The following is a 23,426-nucleotide window of genomic DNA, read 5'->3' as shown; positions in this document are numbered from 1 at the left end:
GAGTTTTGTGTAACGCTTCGCTAAGTGTAACGCTTCGCTAATGTTTTCGAGGTCACTGGGTGAATAAAGGTTTTGCTATAGCTCACAACTGTCTGCGGATTCGTGTATGAAATTGGTAGGGACTTAGGCAAACGAAATATTTGCTATTCTTTGCTTCCTCTCTACCCCCTTTTCCCTTCTTTTGCAGGCAAAGATCCTGTCACGTCATCTAATACACTTCAGATAACCAAGTCAACAAGAGCGCACTCTGGCCTCTACATATGCAAAGCCGAGAATGCGTTAAATCAGCCACTTATAAAACAGTTTCGGGTGACGGTATACGGTAAGCGCCTAAACGGCTATCAGCGGCAATTTATTTTCCTTTGTATCACAAGTAACGACGACCGAACAAAACATTTTTGCAAATCGGGCATCAGACGTTTTCGGATATCCCGCGAGCGTTTAGGGGAGCACTGTTCGTGCCTGGACCAGCTAAGAGATGGCGCCAGAATCTTTGATTACACCGTTCTGCAAGCGCGGTTTCCGCCTAACAAAACGGCCCACCACACGGACTGAACACAACGGAGAAACAATGTACGTTAGCGTACTGCGATCGGCTGCTGTTTATATCGGGATTACTGTTCTGGTTCTTCGAGTCTCGTCGCGACAACACCACAGTTCTAGAGATTCTCAAGGTAAGCTCTGCATTCGACATAAGCGCCAGCGTCATGCCTGGCTTCCCCATTTTAGCTGCCCAGTGCACCATGTAACGCACCGACCAATTTGGAGAAAGATTTCATCTAATCGCTTTCCTCTACGACTGCAGGCTCTCTACGGCTGCAACCGTTCTCTTTCCCCAGCAAAGTTGTCGTTGGAAATACAGTTACTATTACATGCACGACGATCAGCAGCACTGCCAATGTCAACTTTCGGTGGCTCAAAGACGGGAAAGAACTGGCCAAGAACTCCAAGGTGAAGATCGTGCACCATTCCCTGTTCAGCACGCTCGTCGTTGGCCCAACTACGACTGAGGACAGTGGAAACTATACCTGTGTCGGAAACATGGGCCCGGAGCTGGACAGCCACTCACAGCAACTCAATATTTTAGGTATGCCAACTCGCCTTTCACGTTATTCAAGGTATGTGACTGCATCCGCCTGCACAGAGACGTTACTGCGGCGAACGCAAGGTGAAAGGAAGCAGGCACTGTGAAGTCGAAATCTTGCATTGTGCAATTTGGCGCATTAAATTCTGACTTAGAGCTGCCGTAGACTATGTCGACATCGTCCGTAATTTCGTTGTGACGGTACAGGTCTCACCATTGTAGAGCACGGGCTTTCTGTGGAGCGATATTTACAGTGTAAACACGACACGTAAAGGCATTACCGCTTTCGTTACCGGTGAAATTTGAATGTGCTCCTTTCCGGCGCTCTTACGTTTTAACATATTATTTCAGGACGTAGCATTCGCAACGTATACTGCGACACATAAAATTATATCCTGATCATTGGTATTTTGAATGGTTGTATAGCAGTATTAATTGCCCAGACAAGTATTGAGAATTGTTATGTGAAATTGCAAAGATGCATCTCAAGGAACACAAATGAAAGTAATAATTTGCTATTTTTATTATAAGTACTGACAGAAAAAAAAATCTAGAACATCCAATGTAAGCATCTGGTTCCTAGTTAGCAGCTTTTTTAGGTCAGATCACGCAAGAAATTTTTTATGAAAGTTTGATCCTGTCACTACTGGCCACAGTGGTGTCCATGCTACGCGGGAAGGCAGTAGCTTCGCAAAAGTGAAAACGCGTAACGTCCCATTCTAGAGGGAACATTTATTTTTACTCATTGTAGTAGGTCCTTGGTTTGTTTTTTACTGCATCCTTTGGCTCGCAGAACAATGGTTGTGAGGTCAGTGAGGATGCAGAAGCCACCTCATATTTGATTATTGCATTCGATCAGCTTTTCTGTACGAACAAGGTGGTCTAGTGTGCGATCAACTAGCACTGAAGGTCGGTCTGAAATAGAGTGCGTGCTCTTGTGTGAGTGAAAACCCCACACTACGGGAAGGATTGCTCGTAAAAATTGTACATACGCTGTCGAAACGCTGATGGATACAAGCAACCCATGGTGGGCAAAATAAAGTAGCATTTCATATTAGGCGAACACAGTTATAAAAAGAACACGCACTCATGAGCAACGACATCGGTATAAGTCATTGTTAAAATAGCCTATACGTGGGATCTGAAAACTGACAACCCAAAAGGAGAGTCTGTGTCTTCACTGCTGCTGTCGTTTAAAAAGTACGTTGCTGACTCGACCAAAGCGCGAACTTGTGCCTTTTAAATGAAAAAGTGCTAGGAGCACTGAAGGCTAGTCTCGACGATACCTCCAGTCAAAGTTTTATATTGCCAGACCACCCCCCGTTCCCAATTGTGCTAAAAATTGGTGAATCGGAAAAATAGGTAAAGTTCAGCATTCATTTCCGACTGTGCATGATGTTGCTAGAGTTAAAATAAAAATGTTTATCGCTTAGAAGCACTGTCGACCCGATTTAACGATTACTATCGGCACGGAAACAAAAAAAAAAGTTAATTACCGCTGATTCTTCTAACCTATATTTCACTGCCCAAGATTGCATACGGGGCTTGGCGTTACCCACTAGTGTCAATTTGTGCACTCTTCTTCACAATGCAAAAACGATAGCGACTATTTATTACGTTGATAATGTAGTATGCAACGTCCCGATATTGAACCCGGACACACACGGCGGTGGGTCAGCAGCAGAAGAAACTTAAGCAATGCATTAGTTCTCTTTTTCTGTTTCCGTGCCACAAAACAGGTTATTCCCATCTGAGCCATCGCTTTTGTTCTTATGTAATGAAAACGGTAGCGGCTACCTGACAGGACTTGTGAAAGAGCGGCATTTGTTGCTACGCAGCACCACCACAATGGGTCATCGAGCCAACGGACACCAGACTCCATCTAGGCGGCAATGCGACTATTGCCTGTGAAGCTTCTGGCAATCCCACGCCGTCTGTGAAATGGAAGCTCATCGGAAGAAGCGGTTGAGTGGCAAGATTCTAATTACCATCTTTTTCCGGTTCATCCGCAAAGCATGCTGTAAGCAAACATGGCGTAAGACTATAAAGATCTGTTATTGAAGTTACTTTCTCAAACTGACAGGTAAAGCTGTGCTTTCTAGAGAATGCGTTCTCTCATGGTTAATAAAACACGCAGCAAAATGACATGAACACAACGAAGAACCGAATTTTTCCAATGCTCAAGAACGTATTCCGTTGATTATGCTTTGTGAAGATGTGCTAAGTGTGAAATTACACGCTCTGAATGCGAAAGAGCATGCATAAAGTATTTTATACGGAAGGTTAAAGCAGCAAGGCTTCTACGTGTGTATGATGTTTTGGTATAAACACACCGGCTTGCTTCCCTCAACGTGTTACTAAATTGCACAACAAACTGCTGCGGTAACGTTCGGTAAAACTAATTGCTGCTTGTTCATCCATTCGCAGGTGTTTCTAAGGAAACCAAGTCATCAGGAAGAAATCAACTCCTGATAAGGAATGCTTCCAAAGCGGACGCAGGCTCGTACGAGTGCAGCGCAGACAACGAAGTTCCAGAGCCACTCGCTAAAACAATTTTATTATCAATTTACGGTGAGAGAACAGAAAGCTCTGATCCACTGCAGCGCGTTTCCTACCGCGCCTTTTGGAAGTGTAGCAAAATTCGAAGTGATATTTTCTTTGGCGCATAGAACAAATACGTTTTGATAAGATACCGCAATAACGCTGTGCAGCAATGTACATGTTCTAGGAAATACCAGGCATCGCTTGTCAGAGTCACAGACACCACAGTAGACAGGCAACTTAAGATTACATTAAACGAATTCAACTGCCACAACTGCATTTCTTGCACACAAAAAAGCGCTGTTCGCGCAATACGTATTTCGAGCGTGATACGCGACAGGCACCGCTACTTGACGAAAACGACCCTCGAGGGCGCCACAAACCCTTCATATGACCCAAAGCGACGACCAACCCGAGGCATTACAATTTCGTGTTGGTGCCTCTTCCCATTTTTGATCACCGAGTCACCGAATGTGCTGCCTCGAACTGTCTTCAGGCCGGCGTTTGAACAATTTTTTTACACCCATGGCGACGTCAAACAGAAGTGTCAGCAACAGCAAAGCACACCATGCAACGGACGCAAAACTTCTATGCGCGATCCTGCTTCTACTGTGTTTGGGTAAGCGACGCAGAGCATCTGATTTCTCGTAAAAAGCGCGGTTCGAATCATACGCTAGCCATCTATTTGCCTTGCAGTGAGGATGTGCATACATTTGGCATGTATTGTTGTGCTTTCAGGATTCGGGCTCACCGTCAAAGTGCAACCCTTTTCCTTTCCTACTAACCTCGTTGAAGGGTCGAGGGTTAGTGCAATGTGTTCCCTGCTAAGAGTATCCGAAGGAACGCGGTTCATCTGGACGAGGAACGGGAAAGCACTAGGCGGAGAATCAGAAGGTCGAATTAAAACGAGGACAGACACAGACTTCTCCATGATTGCGATTGACCCGGCACGTCAAGAAGATAGCGGGAACTACAGCTGTACTGCAATGTCCAAGGGGAAGTCTGACACGTATTCTGCTAACCTTGTAATATACGGTAAGCATGTAATCAGTTCTTAAGCCAAAGTAAGCAAAGATAACACATCGTTCTGTATAATAACAAAGGAACGGAATGTATTTACCTGGCACTTAGAACAAACTATCTGACGTCAATAACTAGGAAAAGAACCAGCCGCAAGGAAGGAAGCGGAATTTACAATAAATTATTTCCCTTCATGGAGCGCAAAGTTCACAGACGGTTATCATCAAAGGGTCGAAGCGTGGAAACGTAAAGGTGCGCCTATACATCTACGCTACGAAGAATAGGTACATCTTTAACACAACGCACGTTATTCATACACATGTTGTTTGCTACACACCTTCGGTCGTTGCCTCACCCACCCGACTTACCCATCTTTTCCCTTTAAAAGAACCCTGTCCATTTATACTGTGCCGAGGAAAGCGTACATCGCCTTGAAGAAGACAAGTCCACTTGTCGAAACATTGGCTCCCACTTTTACCTCGTTCTCGTTTTGTTCATCGTCTTGAATTACCATCTTCCGCCTTCCCCGTGAGGTCCTTGTACAGACACACGTAATGCAGTAATCTTCATTCTAAATTTATTTGCTTGTTGCATGCTGCTGGCTGTTGCTCTTTCTTTGCCAAGAATTAAAGGTGAGAAACATGCAGCGCATGAAAAAACTTTCTTTGTTGCAGCTGCTCCGAAGTGGACGCAGCGACCAACAAATGTCATGATCACCGAAGGGAATAATGCCTCTGTCATTTGTTCGGCGTTGGGAAACCCTGTGCCTCATGTGGTTCTACGAAAAACGGGAGGTAAGGGGCCTTTATGACGCTATCAAACATTTTGTACAACCACCGATACAGCTGGACCTCACATAAGGTATTCCTCTGTTTCAAAAGCTAGGCCAAAACACACTGCTGCTATTTGTCCTCTTATACAAATAATTCTGGTATTTCCACCACACCACAACGTCTCGAGGATGATACCATTATGTATTTAAAGCGAAAATAGTAAAGCACGTGTGTTTTCTATAAGGTATTGTAAACGAAATGCAAGAGGTATCCCGGCTAGGCGTGTCCAAAAAAAAAAGAAAGACAGCATGTGTGGTTACATAGAAAAGCCATTACTGCGCAGCATGCCTTTACGTTTCAAATCACATGAGCAACTAGCAGCAGCTCTCCAAGAGCTTTCAGAATAAGACATGGGCGTGAAACGCAGCACTACAGTATGCATTTCACAGTTAAGAGTCAATCGAAACACTGTTATCAGTAAAACGACCTTGCGTTGATACCCTCTTGCTTTATCTACCTCTCTTCCGCAGGCAATGAACACGCGAAGGCAGAAGGGAAAGGAAAGGTGACCATGGAGATAACAAAAGCAACAAAAATGGACGATGGAACGTACACTTGCACAACTTCAAACGGTTTCGGCGCCGACATACACGAGAAATTTTTCGTTAAAGTATATGGTAAGAAAAATACTGAAACAAGAAGAAAACAATATATTTCAGTGTTGTAAAGTGCTTTGAAGGAATGCTAAACGTTAAGAAGCAATTCTATCTTTGTCGTTGACTTTATGTGCGTGCACAACCATGGCATTCACTACTAACGCCACACGCTTCGGCCGCTGTAAGACAGAGGGCGTTAGGCATCTGCCACCGTACGTTTGCCTCGGGATAATAATGAGCTCGCATATTACTCAGAACTTTGCAATGCGACTTCTACTCGTAGCGATAACGACGTTCGTCATCCTTGGTTCATCTTTTACTGGTGAGTAATCTTCATGAATCAACCTTACAATTCTATCAGGGCATCAGAAATCACAAGTGCATTTACTGCTTACAGAAAAAATCGACGTGGTGCCATTTTACATAAAGGACAAAGTGATGCTTGGAGACACGGTGAAAATTGTCTGCTACACAAGCACAGTGCAAGCACCTTTGTCGTTCAAGTGGAAAAAGGACGGCAAGGTTCTGCTCGCTAATGATAATGTCCAAATCAAAATTCAAGCTGATCTATCGACGATAATTCTTGGACCCGTAGAGGAGTCACACGCAGGAAACTACACCTGTCAAGTCCTGTCACCAACGTCTAGTGGATCGTACACAGCCCCTCTCGTGATATACGGTAAGGTGGTCATTGCACGAAAACCTCCTCTATTAATATGTGGAAAAACTATTTCACCATGTTTTGCAATACGCGCTGCTCATTCTGACCAATGCTCTGCAAGGTTTTTTTCCGACTTAAGCACAAGAAAATAACTTAAAGATACGAACATACCAAACTTCTCGCATAAATAGACCGTTCTCCAGCAGAGGGTCGACGTTTCTATGATTTATGGACACGGCTACAATTCCGAATCGAACATCAGCAAAATGTATAAAAAAAGAAAATTATTGATTCACGAAAATGAATACATTTTGCAACAACATTACATTATATCACGCTGGCAAAGTACGAATTTGGCTGTTGTATAACGCGCTATACTTTTACGATGCTACGAGGTTCTTCTCACAACAGCTAGGTGCCTTTAAGCACGTTACTTTTTTGTATATCACCGTTAACAAATAAAGCGTAAACATTAGAATTCAACGGCTTTGTTGGTGGATTTATTATAAGAGCGCAGTTATTTTCCCTATCTTTACCTTTACAAAAGCCCACTAATTGCCTAAAGTAGCCGTGGATAATTTCTCTATTTACCCTTGAGACTGTTCCGTTGACATTCAATTAGTTCATAATAGCAGGCTCCTTTGGAGCACTCCATGACCTATATAGTACATTCTACGTGCGGTGTGTAAGGCGTACTTGATGTCCTGCTTTATTGTCATACCCATCAACCCATGTAAGCCTTGCTATACGATCCTGGACACATCCAATGGCATGGGTACAGAACGTTTCAGAACTATTACATTCGTCTATTGTAAAGGTAAGGGCGAATAAAAAGTACAATACATTTAGAAGCGTTACCATCATCAGGAGCCTGTTATTCCCGCCAATCTGATCCACTGACAAAGTTTTCAGGCAACTTTCAGACAGCGAACTCTCGTCAATATAAGGCCCAACAGTTTGCAACATGAATGAATGGCTTTTTTCGCAGCGCCACCTGGCTGGCTTATAGAACCACGTGACCAGCGCGTTCCGAGGGGCTCGAACCTGACAGTTTCCTGCGTCGCATCCGGACAACCAGCGCCACAAGCGACGTGGAAGCTTATCAGTGGTAACGTGTGCTATTTCATCTACCTATACTGCATATACTACGCTTAATACAGACCAAGTTCGTGAACGAGAAACCTGTGCCACTTTCTTTTTTTTTTCTTTTTTGTGACAGGGTCCCGAATGAACTCGCTTAAAACTTCGCCTGACGGAAGACTACATCTCACAAACATACAGAAAGAAGACCAAGGCACCTACTCTTGTACTGCAAGCAACGAAGTTGGGAGTCCACTGGAGAAAACCATAACCATATCTGTTACCGGTAACACGCCCACAGAAACACCAAAGTCATAAATACGCTGTAGATCTGTGCTTTGAAGCCCCGCTACAATTTGTTAATGAACTGCTGGGAAAGCGATAAAGGTCTAGCATACGAAAATAACAAGCAGCACTGGCTATAAGCTATGTAGCAATAATGAAAATTCAAGCAACGTCAATAACTGAACGGCGTAAATGCGATCATAATGACATTCATCAATCATCGACTTAATAGAAGTGAAACATACATAAGGTATCACCCTACCCAATGCAACTATGAATTCCCCAAAAAGATTCGGTTTTCGCGCAACGGGCATCATTCGTGCGTATAAGTTAGTATTGTTATCAAAGCATTCTAAAGTAAAGAACATAATCATCCTGCTAGACGCAAACATTAATGAATAGTCTCACTAGCCATGCCAAGCATAGCAGTAAATAATATATAATCTAAAAATGAAAGGAACCTTGAATCTTTCTCACGATAAGCCACGGTCGACGTCGACATGCCGACCGCTATCTTTCGTCAAGCGTTGCTCATACGCTACTACAAAACTTCCCACTTCTGAAACTGTTTCGCGCTTGAGGCGACCTCTAGGTAAAACACGAAATGTTACTTCGCCTAGACATGCCGTTTTCGACATCCTTCAAAGCGAGTGAAAATCTCACACGTTTGGCGTGATCATTCTCCTCTGCCCTGCTAAGGTTTCCATCAACAGTATCAGCGTATAAATAAATTGCCAATGGCTTTTCTTAAGCGCCAAACCGTTCTTTCCGTCTAGCAGCGCCGTGTTTCGCTCTAAATGCCGCTAAAATTAACAGAAACGTCAGCTCTAGACACTGGCAATGTTTCAAGGATTACTCGATAGATGGCAGTGAGACCGTATTGTGCGACAGAGCACTGGCAAAAAATCACGACGCGTATAGCCCACCTGTATTCTTTCAACCTGGCACTATACTTACGATGCGTTTTGAAATGTTCGTGGCGTATTTCGTGCACATGTGTTTCCAAGAAGCCTTGTCAATAGGTAAGATTCTTTTGATATTTGTTTGACACAAAGTTACTGAAATCAAAGCACAATTCAAGGACTTCAATACAACGCACTTTAAGCGCCGCTGTTTCTATTCCAGAGCCACCAGAAATTCAGGCTATGGTGTTTCCAAAGAACCTAAAAGAAGGGGCCAAGTTTCGGGCCCTCTGCTCCGTCACTGGAGCGCCCCCTTTCACTTTCAAATGGCGTAAGAATAACCAGAACCTTCCCGAAGACGATACAGTGTTGACAGAGAACGCTCAAGACTACAGCAGCCTTGTGATCAAGAAGCTACGCAGAAGTCACACCGGAAATTACACATGCACTGCCATGAACAGAGGCGGAGCTACGCGGTACACAGCGGAACTGATCGTGAACGGTAGGTACCACTTCATTGCGCGGAAGTTCCTTCATACCTTCATTACAAAACTGGAGAGGCTCCTTAACACCGACACATGCAGAAAGCGGCAAGTATCAAATATCAGAAAGATGCAAGTATCTTCAAACGTCATTTGATGTAGGTTACGTGCGTTGTGAAAGTACAAAAGACTAATATATTTCACAGAGGAAAGGTATTGAGATTTATTGGTTGCATTGTTGTCATCGTTTATACATTTTCCTGCGATCCGAGAGAAGCGTCAAGGAAACATTATGAAATGTATACCATACAAATCTTATTAAGAATCACCGGGCATAATATCGTCTGCAAGGAAAAAAAAATAAAACGTAAGGCGAGAGTTTAAAGGTTCTGTGCTTGGAGCTTCAATAACTAACAATAATGTTTTAATATACGGCCACTACAGAGCAGGCACACATAAAGACTATTTGCATTGCGTCAACATGCCTCAGTTATACGCCAGATTAGCTTTCTTCTACAAAACGAATGCGAAATTAAAGTGGCAACATGTAAGCGGCCTTAAAATTGGGGTCGAATATCGGCGAGCGTGTTCTTTTCGCACAGTAGTACAATAAGCGTGCATGGCTATAAAGCTCATTGCAACATTAAACCACATAGGTGTGTTTTGCTGAACGTTGCAATAGCCAACGAGACGAACCGTGTGAAACATAAGGCAAGCCTCTCCGGTTGCTTTTACATGCGTGAAGCCCCGCCAGCATGGACTGTCGAGCCAAGCAGCGGCGTGGTCCTACTGGGGGACAAACTGGAAATCGGATGCCAGGGCCACGGTTACCCAGAACCAACAGTGGCATGGGTCAAACGTAAGTTCGCTAGACGCGGCTTTTCGTAACGGCAGGCTCTACTGAATTACGTGTGACCGTTTCAGGCGGCGTCTCAGGGGGCACCACACTTGTCTCCGGAACCACAAACGGAACGCTGCTCATACAAAATGCCACCAAGTCCGACGGCGGGACATACGTGTGCACTGCAGCGAACAGCTACGGAGAACGACTCGAGAAAGAAATCGCCGTCAGAGTGATCGGTAACGCACCATACAAGTAATCTGCGAAATTCCCTTTACGCTTGCATTGCTTTCTGCTGTTTGTCGAAGACAAGAGCGCTAAACTCCTTCCTCGCATCTTACTTTTCAGATTCGAAGTGAACGTCGATGAGTGCTTCTCTGATGACCTGGGAAAGCACACTGCGCATTAAATATTCATAAAGCCCGAGAGAAGTCTTTTGAAGTTGTGATATCGCCGGCGTCGTCAGTCCTTAGTGTTTAGTGAGAATAAAGCGCTTTCTTTTACGTCCCAGAGATTAATGAGTGCACAATGTGAACATGAGTAGAAAGATTAAATCATACATTGCCAGTACGGAACATTACTTTTATCATTAGTCGCATTACTATCATCGGTCGGCAAAAAATAAAGGAACTTATTCACACTCGCTCACAATATATATATTTGCCTACATAGCTCACTACGACTCGGACTCACCAGAGTTCTGTTCATCGGGTCCCTCAGTCAGACTCAAGACTAACCAAAATTCTACTCCGCCTGGCTCACTCGAACTGGCTCATGGGTCGGTCTCAGTCTGAGTCAGTCTGACTGAGTCGACTCATGAGAGTTTGCCGACCTATGAGTGATGAAGAGTGTAAACACATTCCAGCTGCTATAAGCGACCACATCCTATGATATATAGCTACCACCCTTGACTTTATTTGACTTTACTGACTTTAGTGGCTCTATTTGATTATCTTTCTAAAGTGCCCGCCCGGTTCGAGGAGAAGTTCAAGGTGCAGACCGTTCGGAGAGGAGAAGCGGCGACCTTGCAGTGCCAAGCAATCGGGGATTCACCACTGGAGATCACTTGGTCCCAAGACAAGAAGCGGCTCATATTCGCTCCAGTGACAAGGTACGGCTGGGAAAACACACGAGGAACATAATCCATCGTCAGCAAAGCACGGGTATAGACGTTTTAAGCATTAAGTGCAAGTTTCTGATGAATCTTTACGTTCACAAACTGAAATCACCCGTCCTAGAAATGTGTCAAGAACCGACGCTGCCACAAGACACGGCGCTACGATATAGGGAGCGGCACATACATGGGATTCATTCTGTTCACAAACATATATTACAAATAAGCAGCACATGCCAAGGCGCTTCACAAATGTGTCACGTATTCTAAATCCAACAACCAAAATTATTACAAAGTGATCACATCGCCGTGATCGCAAGGAATAAACTGCCGTTTTAACAATTTTCAGAAGTAGCAGCAGCCTACTCAAAGCTATCTCCAAGGCAACAGTTCGCCAGTTTCTATCATTATCTGGCAGCCTCGATGCGCTTAGTGTCACTTAGCAGCCATAAAATTACTCTACTGTGGTGAACGGTGATTAGTTCTACGCATTACAAAGCTTGCCCAGTTCCTTCGCTTTGCGTTTTACTCCAGTCACGAATATCAATTACTCTCGTTTCATGCCTCATGTTAGAGATATCTTGCTACTGCAGCTCTTCCATTAGAGTCATGAAGGCTGCATATAGCAGCGGCCACACTTCCACGGTTTTAGGCGGTCTCCTCGCCCACCGGCTTAAACACGCAGGTACGAAAAGTTCGAGTCGAACACGGAGAACGGCGTGACCTCAGAGTTGGCGATTCCGACGACAGACAGGAGCGACGCAGCCCTCTACACCTGCGTCGCAAAGAACGAGTACGGCAGCGACGAGAGGAACATCAAGCTGCTCGTCGTCGGTGAGCTACGTTCATTCTTCCCGAAGACACAGAAGAAGCAGCGCAAGCGCCACCATTTAGGGAAGCATGCTGTCAATATTGTACCTGTTGTCACAGAGGTCCCCGCTCAACCGCTGGACCTTCGTATCCTGGAAGTCTGGAGCCGCAAGGTGAACGTCATTTGGTCGGAGCCGTACAGCGGGAACAGCCCGATCAGCAACTACATCGTCCACTACTGGAGGGACAGGGGTATGTGGGCCTTCTTTTCCGCGTAACTACAGGTGTACAGTGTAAAGTAAAAAAAAACGAAAGAAAAGAAAATCACCTTGCAAGACATTTTCCCCGTAAAGGACTACCTGCATCTTGGCAACAGCAGAAGCAACACGAATTGGGAAAAAATCATTTCTGCACACTTCCGTCACAGTCGGCTAAAGGCTCTCACTGAGAGTGAACAGTGACGCCAGCGACATGTATTCGCACGTGGAAAATGAGCGCAATGTTGAAAAAGCGTTAACTTGCGTGAGAGCTATTCCCTCATTGACAACAATAAAGGTTTGAAAATTTTGATGGGCAGCCCTTGCTCATATTCATTCGTCAGTAGTGAAGGACTTGCACTTCATTTTCTTTTACTGTTGACTGTAACAAATAAAAGGATGGAAGCGCAGTAGTCATCCGAAATTTTCTTGTAGACGTTGACGACGAAGCATCTCCGCCTATTAAGCTGCTGTTCTATGTCCTTCTATGTCCAGCAATGCACGCTTCCTGTCAGTTGCAATGAAATAGGCAGTACTGCGGACGTTTTGGTACTATGAAGATTATTTTCGGCCCAGAGTTATGCATCGACAGCGTGGACCAGCCAGAATTACTACAGCCGGAAACGTTTGATAAAAAAGAGGAGGGAACACCAGTAAAGAACTCGAAGCCTCGCCTCATCCCAGCTCAGAATGAAACTCAGTCTCCCCATGCCCCTCTGCTACTTTCCTGAATACCAATTTGCATGATCATAGCAAGCACATCAGCGGAATTACTCTTCTCCCCTCCAAGCGCTGTAGATTGCTAGTGCAAGTCTTTCGTCAAGCGCAGAATGAACGCGAGAAAGGAGCACCCCTCGTTGTCTCCGGTCGCTACTCTTCAATGATAAATTCGTATGCAGACGCGGTCTTTGTATTCAAATTCGCCCCCATCGAAATAAACGGATGTTCGTACCTAATGGTACTCGTGCAACTCCCGTTCACACAAACAACTCTGGCGCACCTTCCGCTTGCCGCCGCAGACGGGGCGCATCGCCTCATGGAGCAGACCGTGCCGAGCGGCCAGACTTCGGCCATGATCAGCGAGCTTCACCCGGGTGCCTCCTATTCTCTCACCGTGACCGCCGAGAACGAAGTGGGTCAGGGTCCCCCCTCGGACCCGGTCCGCTTCCTCACCGCCGAAGAAGGTGAGTCAGCAAGCAGCCCGCCTTGCATGCAATATGCATCACGTAAGCACCCGCACAAAAGCGAATCTCGCTGGGCTCAGGACGTTACACACACCACGCACGATCGCTTACGCTTAAGGTGGTGCGGACGGCTTCGCACCTGCTTGCGAGCTGGTGGCGACCTTGCCCGTCTCTGAAGGCTGCCAGAACCGCTGCCAACAGCTCTTGTAACCTCGACGATGACTTAAGCGATCGGCGTGCTGCTTTCCGTTATGAGCCGTGTAAGTCCAGAGCGTCAGATGTGTTGCGAGTAAGGTCGCGGTAATGAATGAAGACACTGTCCGTGGTGTTTATAATACTGCCCTACGTTACTCCCACTCAAGATTTACAGGCAGCTTTCGCATAACTTATAGCCTTGGCGCGCTCACGGAAAAAATTATGGGGTTTTATGTGCCAAAACCACTTTCTGATTATGAGGCACGCCGTAGTGGTGGACTCCGAAAATTTCGACCACCTGGGGTGCTGTAACGTGCTCCTAAATCTAAGTACAGGGGCGTTTTCGCATTTCACCCCCATCTAAATGCGGCCGCCGTGGCCGGGATTCGATCCCGCGACGCGTTCACGGAAAGTGATGGTCAAAATGAAGTTGGTAAAACACAAAGAAGGTGAAAAAATGCTCTAGATGTAAGTGGAATGTTCGAATATATACTCAAGCAAATATTACCTACAATTTCTCGGTCTTTTTTATTTTTTGTAGCTCAACATGAAAACTCGGTAACATGTATCCCTTGCGCGTGCTTTTGCCTCACCCAGAGCCCGGCGGATCACCAACCGACGTCTGGGCAGCTGCCAAGGGACCTACTTCTATCGCCGTTTCGTGGAAGGTACTTTTCCTTTATGTCCAGTTCATGGCGCAGACAAGCGCATCGCTTTATCTTTGAGGACTTAAACATGCGCCAGCAAGTTGTACAACATAATCAGGCTGGTAACATAAATCATGGGAAAAGAACAGAACGGTCCCTGTCGACGAAATATAAAACAGTAGAGCACGGACGTTAAGAACAATGCCAATCTTTTGCATACGTGCGCACGCCTATGTGTTGGTGGATATGCGTAAATAAATATGCAAGCGTGCGCGTCTACTCGCACGCTTACATATACATTTGCACATATCCACAAATTGCGTTACCCACAGGAGACTATGTTTCCTTTCCTATCTTCTTCTTTCTTTTTTTTTTCCTTTTACATCGAAGCTTTTAGTTTCCATTTAGTCGGGACTTTTTGTGTCCGTGAACGGCAGCTGGTAAGCTTCGCGCTCAGTTTCCGCGTAACAGAATTATGTTTTCTCTTATGCTCGAATAACAATTTCATGCTATCACGTCTGCAGGTTGTGTGTAAGTCGTACTTTACGAATATTGTGGCGCATTTTACTAAGTTCAATAGCGCACTTGCGCTAGGCGGAAGGCCTACAAGAATGAGGATGTATGATGTGCTAACGGTACCGCCACTGCAACGGTACCGCGGCTGCGGCCACTCAGACAGACCTCAAATGGAAGCTCAATAAGGGCTTTGTCTTTCACTTTCCGCGTAACAGATTTGTTTTCTCGTATATTTGACTAACGATCCGAAGCTATCATGTCTGTAGCTTGTGTGCAAGTCGTACTTTACGCATTTTTCTGTCGCAATTTACTTTGAAACATTCATTTAGTTCAATAACGCACTTGCGCTTGGCGGAGGGCCTAGAAGGATGAGGATGCATGTTGCACTTCTTCGTTGTCTAACGTCTAACGTTGTCTAACGTCGGCAACAGCTTCGTTGCCATCCACTTTTACAGGGCGGAATCCAGGCGGAATGCAGGCGGACGTTTTAGTTCACTAATATACATATGCTATGGTTGACGAATACGTTGGAGACGAAAACGTTCAGCGCTCGTACACTAGGCACCAATTTTCGCGCCGTGCACAACCTTACGGCGGAGCCCTCAATGATAACTACTTATGTGGATTACGCTTTCATGTATATTTCGCAGCTCAGATACGCGTCTTTCACTTACTGCACGCGGGTAAGCAAACGTTTAAATTAGCTGATGTTGAACTCTTACATACTCGCAAATCAAGCCTTAACGGGCATTTCGTGTTCGTACGTAAGCAAAGCGCGCAGTGCGAACGCTGGGACAAGAAACAAGAAAGCAATTAATTTGTATAAAACTTGATCTCTCGAATTTTAAAACGAACATATACCAAGGTTGTGTAGTTATTAATTATCTGCATTAGTCAGAATATATTGTTATAACGATGTGATATCGGCCATCACACAGAAAAAACACGGCGCACCCAAGAGTAATTTTCTTTGTGGCATCCACTCTCGCGCGGTAAAAGAAAATACATCGTAAACAACACCAACTTGCCCAGCAGGAAGTCCTTTTGAACCACATTAGTCACTTACGCATTGCTGTGACGTGTTGTCAAATCTTGCAAGACGCTGACACAATCGCGATGCAAGTTTTCAGCGTTTTCTGCATTGCTCGACATTTGTAGCCCCCTCCTCGAGACACGTGGAACGGCCTGCTCAAGGGCTACTACGTGGGATACCGGGCGGCCGAGTCCAGCCAGCCGTACTCGTTCAAGACCGTCGAGACGGTTGTCAACGGATCCCAGGAAGTCACGCTCGTGGGCCTCACAAAGTCCTCGCGGTACAGTGTGATAGTCAAGGCCTTCAACGCCATCGGAAGCGGACCACCCTCTGAAGCCTTGCTCGTCTACACTTTGGATGGCGGTTAGTACGCAGCACGAAACGTTCGTCCACACAAGCTTATTTTAGCGGTGCGCAGCGTAGGATAATCTTATTGAAAGCTTGCACGTTACAGGTAGTTTCCTGCACATTTTCTGCTGCGTAAATCACTCTGTCGGTTGCAAACAACTCACACCTTATTCACCAAGCGTCTCATTATTTGTGTCACGTGCATGTTAGGTCTCGTTCATAGAGCAGTTTGTATACCATTCTGTAGCTTCCATCAGCCGGGAGGATTTCCAATCGAGTTTCTCTACGAAAACGAACCGGCGGCAAATAAGGCCAGCGTTTAATTTCATTCATATCGTTGACAGCTGAAAAAGCCACGCACGTTTAAAACGAGGCAATTAAGTCTCACAAGCGCCTTGAGTTACTGCTATTCGTGACATAAATGAACAAAAAATGACCAATTAAATAAATCTAAAATTTAGTATTGGTGCAAATGCAAATTAGGATTGCATCTAAGGATTTGCCCAGCAGCTCCGCGGCAATACGAGTTCCTTCGACGACTCAATCGACATTTTGAGCTCTGTGCCGTCTCCCGTCAGGCGTTGACCCTTTAATTTTTGAAGCTTCAGTGAGCTACGAGATTGGTCCTGCTGTGTGAATGAAGCATCTACCTATTCGGACACTTCAATGTTCAGCAATTCACAATAAGCGAACTCACCAAGACCAGCAAATAATTTACATTTTTCCGAAGTTCCTTTCACAGTACGTTTTTGCGAAATGCTGTTATGCCGCAGCCCGACAATGTAGAACACCTCATCGTTCTACTCCGGAGCCTCCACTGGAGCGTGCTTAAGCGCTGAAAATGGCTTCGGCAATCCTGCCGCTGCGTTCGGCTCATCTTTCGCTCAGCATGTGTTTGACGAAACCATAGCGCTTCATAACTTACAGCGAAGAGATCATCGCTCACGAAGCCGGTGTTTACGCCGCACTTACGCTTACGCGCCACCATTCATTCTTGCAGATGTACCATTCCCTCCCGCGCTGACCCTGATCTCAAGCACCGACTCGGCCTTCAAGGTTAAGTGGACCCACTCCAAGGCCACTGCTGCTCCCGTAACAGGTACTGTCGTCGGAAACATATACGGTAAACATAGCATGGATGAGTAGATCGGATTTGATGGAGTGATTCATTGTTCAATTTATTTATTTATTTATTTATTTATTTATTTATTTATTTATTTATTTATTTTCAAACATGTTTTCCCTCTCAAAGCAAGACCTTGATTGTGAGGGACCCCGTGATGGAGAACTTTCAATCACGGCGTCACCTATAATTTTTTCTACGTGGAACGTCTTAACGCGAAGTTCCAATGCGCGAGCATTTTCTCATTCTGCGCCTAAAGGCATCTTGCCGAGAAGACCGGGAATCGAGCGCGCGAACTCGTGTTAAGCAACAGAACTTAACCACTAAACCTTCGCAACAGGTAACACTTCATTATCGCCAACGATAATGAAGGCAATTGGCTCAAGCTTCATAAACTATAGCAACATTCCACTTGTGACTCATTAAACTCTAAGTTACTAATGTTGCAAAATAAGCGCGGCATAAGCTATTCGGGCAAGCCACGACATCTGCATCAAAGTTATGGGGCAAAACAACTCAGTAAGGACGCCAGCCTTCTGCCACGAGACTTTCGCTGGCATTTACGGAAACAAATAAAATTGTGTTCCCAGTTGGGACAAGAATCGACAATCATCGAAATTTTTAACCACTGCGAGGGAAAATGCAGAAGTGAAAATTACTACAGCCGAGCTGCGCCACCTTACTTAACATTACTAGCCCATCATTCCCCATTAGTTGTCATAACTCACACATGCGCCAGCAATCCCAACGCCCTCACAAAATGTATTGTTTATGTGGATATGGCATAATTGACTGCAATGAGTAACAGTTGACGTCCTCGACAGCCGGCTTTTGGGTCGCAAGAGTATAGCCTAAAGGCGGTGGTTTACCAACGTAGGAATATCTTAAGTTTCAAAGGGCACCGGAGACGAATATTAAGTTAAGCTGTTTAATTAAATTATACTTCTGCAATGAAAAACTGCCACTCTTAGCGTGAGTGGATGCTTGGTAAGCCAGAAACAGACGCAAGAACGAACGAACAAGTGGCGAGGCCGCCCTGAAGTTCCCGCCTCGCTCTCGTCCAGACGTCACTGATTCTGGCAGCGGCTACTTGGGTCTAGTCAATTGCCTATCGTTAAAGAAGGACTACACATCGTATCTGAGACGAAACCAAAGGCTTAACCTTGGAAGTTTCAATAACATTTTCTGAGCCAGAACGCCCAAAATACAAGAAAACATTTTAAAATCCCTGACGCCTTGCTGACGTACCGGTGATGAAGTTTCGGTGCGAATTTCAATAAAGGTAATTTCGATCTTCATTTTCTTCCAATAGCAGTTAAACCTATTTAGTGAAATAAAATGAAAACACTGTTTTGACAGAATACTTTAGCAGTCTAAACAGGTGTAGTGCGGCTCCATATAGAGTTCCTTTCAAGTGAGTTGCGAGCGAGGACGCGGTGCGCCAGCTTAAGCACCTAAAGAACAGAACAAACCACGGACTCAAGACAGTTTAATGTTAGCGCTTAGCGCTAACCTTAAAGCTACAGTTTTGAGCAGGGCATTCTTCATTCCTCACCAGGCTACACGCTGCACTACAAGAAGAACACGGGCCCCTGGCACCACATCCCGGTCGTGGCTTCGGGTGACACGAGCTACACGCTCACAGACCTGGACGGGGGTGCGACATACAAGGTGTACCTTACAGCGTCCAACCAGTTCGGACGCGGGTCTGGAAGCGAGGCCATCATCATCAACACCACTAACCAAGGTAAGCACTTTCCTAACCTAACCTGACTGTAAATAATGGAGCATTATTTAAAGTCGCTCTCGTTTATCTATCTTCATTCGAGGAAACAGCAAAAAAGAAAATCCTAAAAAACATAAGCCTTTCCTGTATTGGCCACAGCGCGTGCTACGCGCAAGCGCCAGGAATTGCGACCAAGGAAGCTTTAAATTTTTTATGTCTGTGCAGTCTTGCAATGAGCATTAACGATCACTAACATCAAAAATACTGTTATGTGGGGGGGAGGCGAATGATTGTAACGCAGACGTTACATTTTTACGAGTAGCTTACAAGACAGCTTACAAGACAAGGAAGGACAAAATCTTCAGCAACATTTAAACACGAGAATCCGAAATTTCGAGGCCGCTCCATCCTGACTTAGATGGCCGCAGAGACGGCGTCTTGGCTAGAAATTTTGTCTCTTCCTGATTGTTTCATTAGGCCTCGCAGACTTCTCTTTACAAGGTACAAGGCACCAAAAGAGCATCAAGTACAAGACGACATGTGGACCTGTGGATTTTCTTTATCTGTTTATTTTTCAATAGGTGCAGTATCGGCTCCGAATGTTTTCAGAGCACGGGTTTCAAGGAGGAAATAAATAAATAAATTAATTATTAATCAATTAATTATTTATTGATTAAAAAATTAAAAATAAAAACAATAAAAGCACAAGACAAACTTCTGCACAGTTTGGATATCCAGTTCGTAGCCTTGTGGAATTCTTAACCACATAACCGGCGACTGAATACCACTGCAGATTGCATTGCTGAATCCAAGGCTGCCATGCCCAGGCTACAGGTAAATTTAGCCCCCCTTCCCCCCCCCCCCCCTCACACACACACACTTTTTCTGTTTCGACGATCTGACGCCCCATAAGCTTTAGAAACCGGCAGTGCGCACTTAAGCGGCACTCTGCGACAGTTTCCTTGCACTGAACATCGGACGACATAGGCGAGATGGCTTGCCACACCATGCATTTCTGCGGCGCAGGTCATGACAGGGCCTGGGTCTTCTACAAGGATCCATCCCTGCTGGTTCCCGCCGCATCCTTTCTCATCGCTGTCCTCGTCGTCATCACCGTTGTCACCATCTGCATCAAAAAGACCAAAGCGCACAAGAATTTCGAAAAATGTGAGCATTTCTTTAGCACCACTACCACCCTTGCTAACAGTGACATGAGGGGGGCATGAATGGTGACGAGAAGGCGAAAGAAAGCAAACAGCGGAAAGCTCTGAATGAGGACTGAATACTTCGTGTTAGAAATAAACAAATTTGGCAAGAAGCAGATGAGGCAGACCTGTAGCGTAGTGGAGAAAAATCGGAGCCAGCAAACTGTCTAGGGTCTCTAGGGTCTAACTAAAACTTTAATGAAAGTAAGAATGACGAATACTCTCCTCAGGCTACATGTGAAGCTAACCACTGCATTTAGTCGCTCGGTACCCCTGAGCCTACTACAAAACTTTTACAGCCTTCTGTCGTTCTAGTAAATTTTTTCCTGGTGAATAAAGTATCAAGGTGAGGTCTTCTAACGGTCTATTCCCGCCATTTCTCCGCCTGTCCCCATCCCTGCTCCTCCTCCCGTGGTTCGGCCGCAGCCCTGGAAGCAGAGAAACGCCAGAGCTACGGCGAGGTGACGCAGCAGCAGCAGCGCTACATCGACGTCACAGAGAAGCGCAACCGCTCCGACTACGCCACCATCCAGAGCCGGAGGAGCCTCTCCGGCAACTACAAGATCGAGGAACTGCGCTCGGCGGCACCTAACAGGGGATACAATACTACAGACGTGAGTTCTCTCATTCCGCTACGAAGAAATGCGTGCCTACTACCTGCGTGAGCGTATGAATCTTCGGGGGGAAATTCTGCGCTCGGGTTCTGCACACGAAACAGCCTGCTGTATTCTAGGTGCGTGTTTGCTGCATGCGGGTGGAGGGGGATGCTGGTGGGAGAGACAGCACTGAGAAACAAAAGATTCAGCAAAGGTGCAGTTACGCACGCACAATGGAATGACGTGCGTGACGTTACGAACAGACGGAAGGAAGTAGAGATGGAAGCTCTGGTCGGCTGCTTTTGAAAAGTAGCATATATAGGCTTATAGCGCGTAGAAATACATTTACATAATTCTGGTTCGGGCTGAGTGAATGAAATCGCAAAAGCCGTCGATTTTCTGCATAATGAAATATGGTTCTCGGAGAAATAGGAATAATGATAACGTTGAGGCTGCCTTATTTATTTTTACTTCGTTAAGTAAAAGCAACTCTAAACTTCGTTTTGTAAAATTGTATCAATAAAATTTATCTCAACGACAAACTCCTACAAACATAACAAGGTCTCGGTGCGAGCTAGTTGGCACAATACCTTCATGGTCAAGCAGTGCTAGAGACACACAGACGAGAGAAGAACACAAGGAGAAGATCAGCGCTCGTTCTTGTGTTCTTCTGTCGTCCGTGTGTCTTCAGGTTCAGCATGAACGTATAACACAAAAAGCAAAATTCTAGCCTATATGGTAGTTTAAATCATTAGAAACCAGAAACCTAGAGAAATCATTACAAATACCAAAACTATGCGGCCAAATGTGAGAACGAAGCTTTGCAACAAGATACCTCGCACAGCGGAAAATAACACACATGTTAGTTGTCAGCAGCTGTCATTTCGAATGTCTCACACATGAATATGCACACATAAATATGCTTGTAAACGTTTTTTTAACCTCTCTTGTGCAGGCCAAAGACAGGCGGCGTTCGTCTCTTCGAAAAAGCAGCGCATCCTCCCACGTCTACGACAGCGCGGCGTGATTCTACCCACGACAACGCCGGAGGAGCTGCTGTTGACATCTTGAAAATTGTTGAATTTGTTCTTATCCATTGTTCTAGTCGCGCGCCAGCCGTACAAGCACATTACGACGACCCCCATTCTGTACTTACAATTTTCTCTCGCCACTGCCCCTCACATTATACCGTGAATAACTTTGTCCCCAATATAGTCCAGATGTGTCCCACCAGTATACCGAAGAAGCTCAAAGCCCCGTCTCCATGACAGATCCTGTGGCATCTTAGCATCCCACAAGCACATCATGCGGAAGTCTAGGATTTACGAGTCATAAAAGGGTACAGAAAAGCGAAAAGGACAGCAATTTTCAAGCTCATGGGGATGAAACGGAAGAATTCTCTCGAAAACAACTAAGTACGAGCACAAGATTGTGGCACAAGTGCTGCGTCACGAAGTCTATACTAATACTTGAGGTGTGGAGGAAGCGACATTGACGTCGTAAACCGCCGAGCGCTAGAAAGCTTGTACAAGGTGTGTCTATCGCTGGAATGCTTTCGAACTCTCGTTTCAGGCACCAAGTGAGTGTGCAATGAGTATTATTTACCATTCTAGTCATATTAACACAATGATGAGTGTTACCAAATGTTCTAGTCAAATGTTTGTATAATAATGAAGCTTTATCATTCCTTACGTGAGTAATATTCTCTGTTTCGTGTAGTGCATGACCGGTTCTTTACATTTATCTGCGTTTTCGTGACACCTGTGGACGAGTAGATAGATCGGGGCTTGTTACAAATGTCCTCGCGCGTACAAGCTGTCCCTGCTGTTGTCACGCATGGCAAGTCTCAGGGCTTAGACTATGCTTATTGAGAAAGAACTTTAGTAGAAAAAAAAAGCATCTCCGAGATATTGTAACATTAGGTTTCGTTTGTTGACTGCCGTCACTCAAAACACGCCTAGCAAGTTTGAAGCCAAGTAAACATACAGTTATGGCCACGAAGACAGCCCGGTGCAAGGACAGCACGGTGCAAAGATAAAGACTACGTGAATGTGTTGCCCGACAGTCACCGTTTGTGAAGTCTGATACAAATGACCGCTTTCGTGAGTGTGCACACCTGGAAATGCGTATTTGTGTGTTATGACGAGTTTTCGTCAAACCCTAGACTTCATTATAGTCGCAACAACCGCAGGGTCGGCGCGTAGAAATATGAAATAGTCTACACGCAATGAAAGCGTTTCAATATTCTTAAAGAGCACATTTTCGTAATCCCATCAAACCACACGTACGTCTTTTTCCTAACGCCCAAGTCCGCCGTGCTCTTGCCAACTCAAGTCCCTCTTGCTCA

The 23,426-nt window shown here is 45.3% G+C and overlaps 2 protein-coding genes across 2 annotated transcripts; both read left to right on the top strand.

Moving 5' to 3' along the window:
• The first annotated feature begins 546 nt into the window (after positions 1-546).
• On the top strand, positions 547-22,775 carry LOC139046747 (cell adhesion molecule Dscam1-like). The gene is made up of 19 exons (XM_070539460.1): positions 547-674; positions 806-1,087; positions 2,923-3,048; positions 3,512-3,655; positions 6,358-6,396; positions 6,472-6,753; positions 7,724-7,843; positions 7,955-8,101; positions 11,289-11,436; positions 12,125-12,273; positions 12,370-12,501; positions 13,526-13,690; positions 14,483-14,553; positions 16,207-16,444; positions 17,430-17,528; positions 19,111-19,299; positions 20,305-20,445; positions 20,910-21,097; positions 22,035-22,775. Exons 1-19 carry the CDS (start codon positions 572-574, stop codon positions 22,104-22,106), a joined length of 2,835 nt encoding a protein of 944 aa, XP_070395561.1. The 5' UTR covers positions 547-571; the 3' UTR covers positions 22,107-22,775.
• LOC139060128 (cell adhesion molecule Dscam2-like) lies at positions 9,033-10,747 on the top strand. Its single transcript, XM_070539016.1, has 5 exons — positions 9,033-9,122; positions 9,226-9,504; positions 10,230-10,343; positions 10,409-10,580; positions 10,674-10,747. Exons 1-5 carry the CDS (start codon positions 9,059-9,061, stop codon positions 10,732-10,734), a joined length of 690 nt encoding a protein of 229 aa, XP_070395117.1. The 5' UTR covers positions 9,033-9,058; the 3' UTR covers positions 10,735-10,747.
• Positions 22,776-23,426: the final 651 nt, after the last annotated feature.

This window comes from Dermacentor albipictus, chromosome 5 (genome assembly GCF_038994185.2).
Source record: "Dermacentor albipictus isolate Rhodes 1998 colony chromosome 5, USDA_Dalb.pri_finalv2, whole genome shotgun sequence".
Lineage (NCBI taxonomy): Eukaryota > Metazoa > Arthropoda > Arachnida > Ixodida > Ixodidae > Dermacentor > Dermacentor albipictus.
Note: the sequence above shows the minus strand (reverse complement) of the source record. Positions and strands in the feature narration are given on the sequence as shown.

Coding starts and splice junctions, on each gene's coding strand:
- LOC139060128 (XM_070539016.1), top strand. CDS start 9,059: ATGCGTTTTGAAATGTTCGTGGCGTATTTCGTGCACATGTGTTTCCAA. Junction 9,505..10,229: donor AGCGGAACTGATCGTGAACG/GTAGGTACCACT, acceptor ACATGCGTGAAG/CCCCGCCAGCATGGACTGTC. Junction 10,344..10,408: donor AACAGTGGCATGGGTCAAAC/GTAAGTTCGCTA, acceptor TGACCGTTTCAG/GCGGCGTCTCAGGGGGCACC.
- LOC139046747 (XM_070539460.1), top strand. CDS start 572: ATGTACGTTAGCGTACTGCGATCGGCTGCTGTTTATATCGGGATTACT. Junction 19,300..20,304: donor CATCAACACCACTAACCAAG/GTAAGCACTTTC, acceptor TCTGCGGCGCAG/GTCATGACAGGGCCTGGGTC. Junction 20,446..20,909: donor GCACAAGAATTTCGAAAAAT/GTGAGCATTTCT, acceptor GTTCGGCCGCAG/CCCTGGAAGCAGAGAAACGC.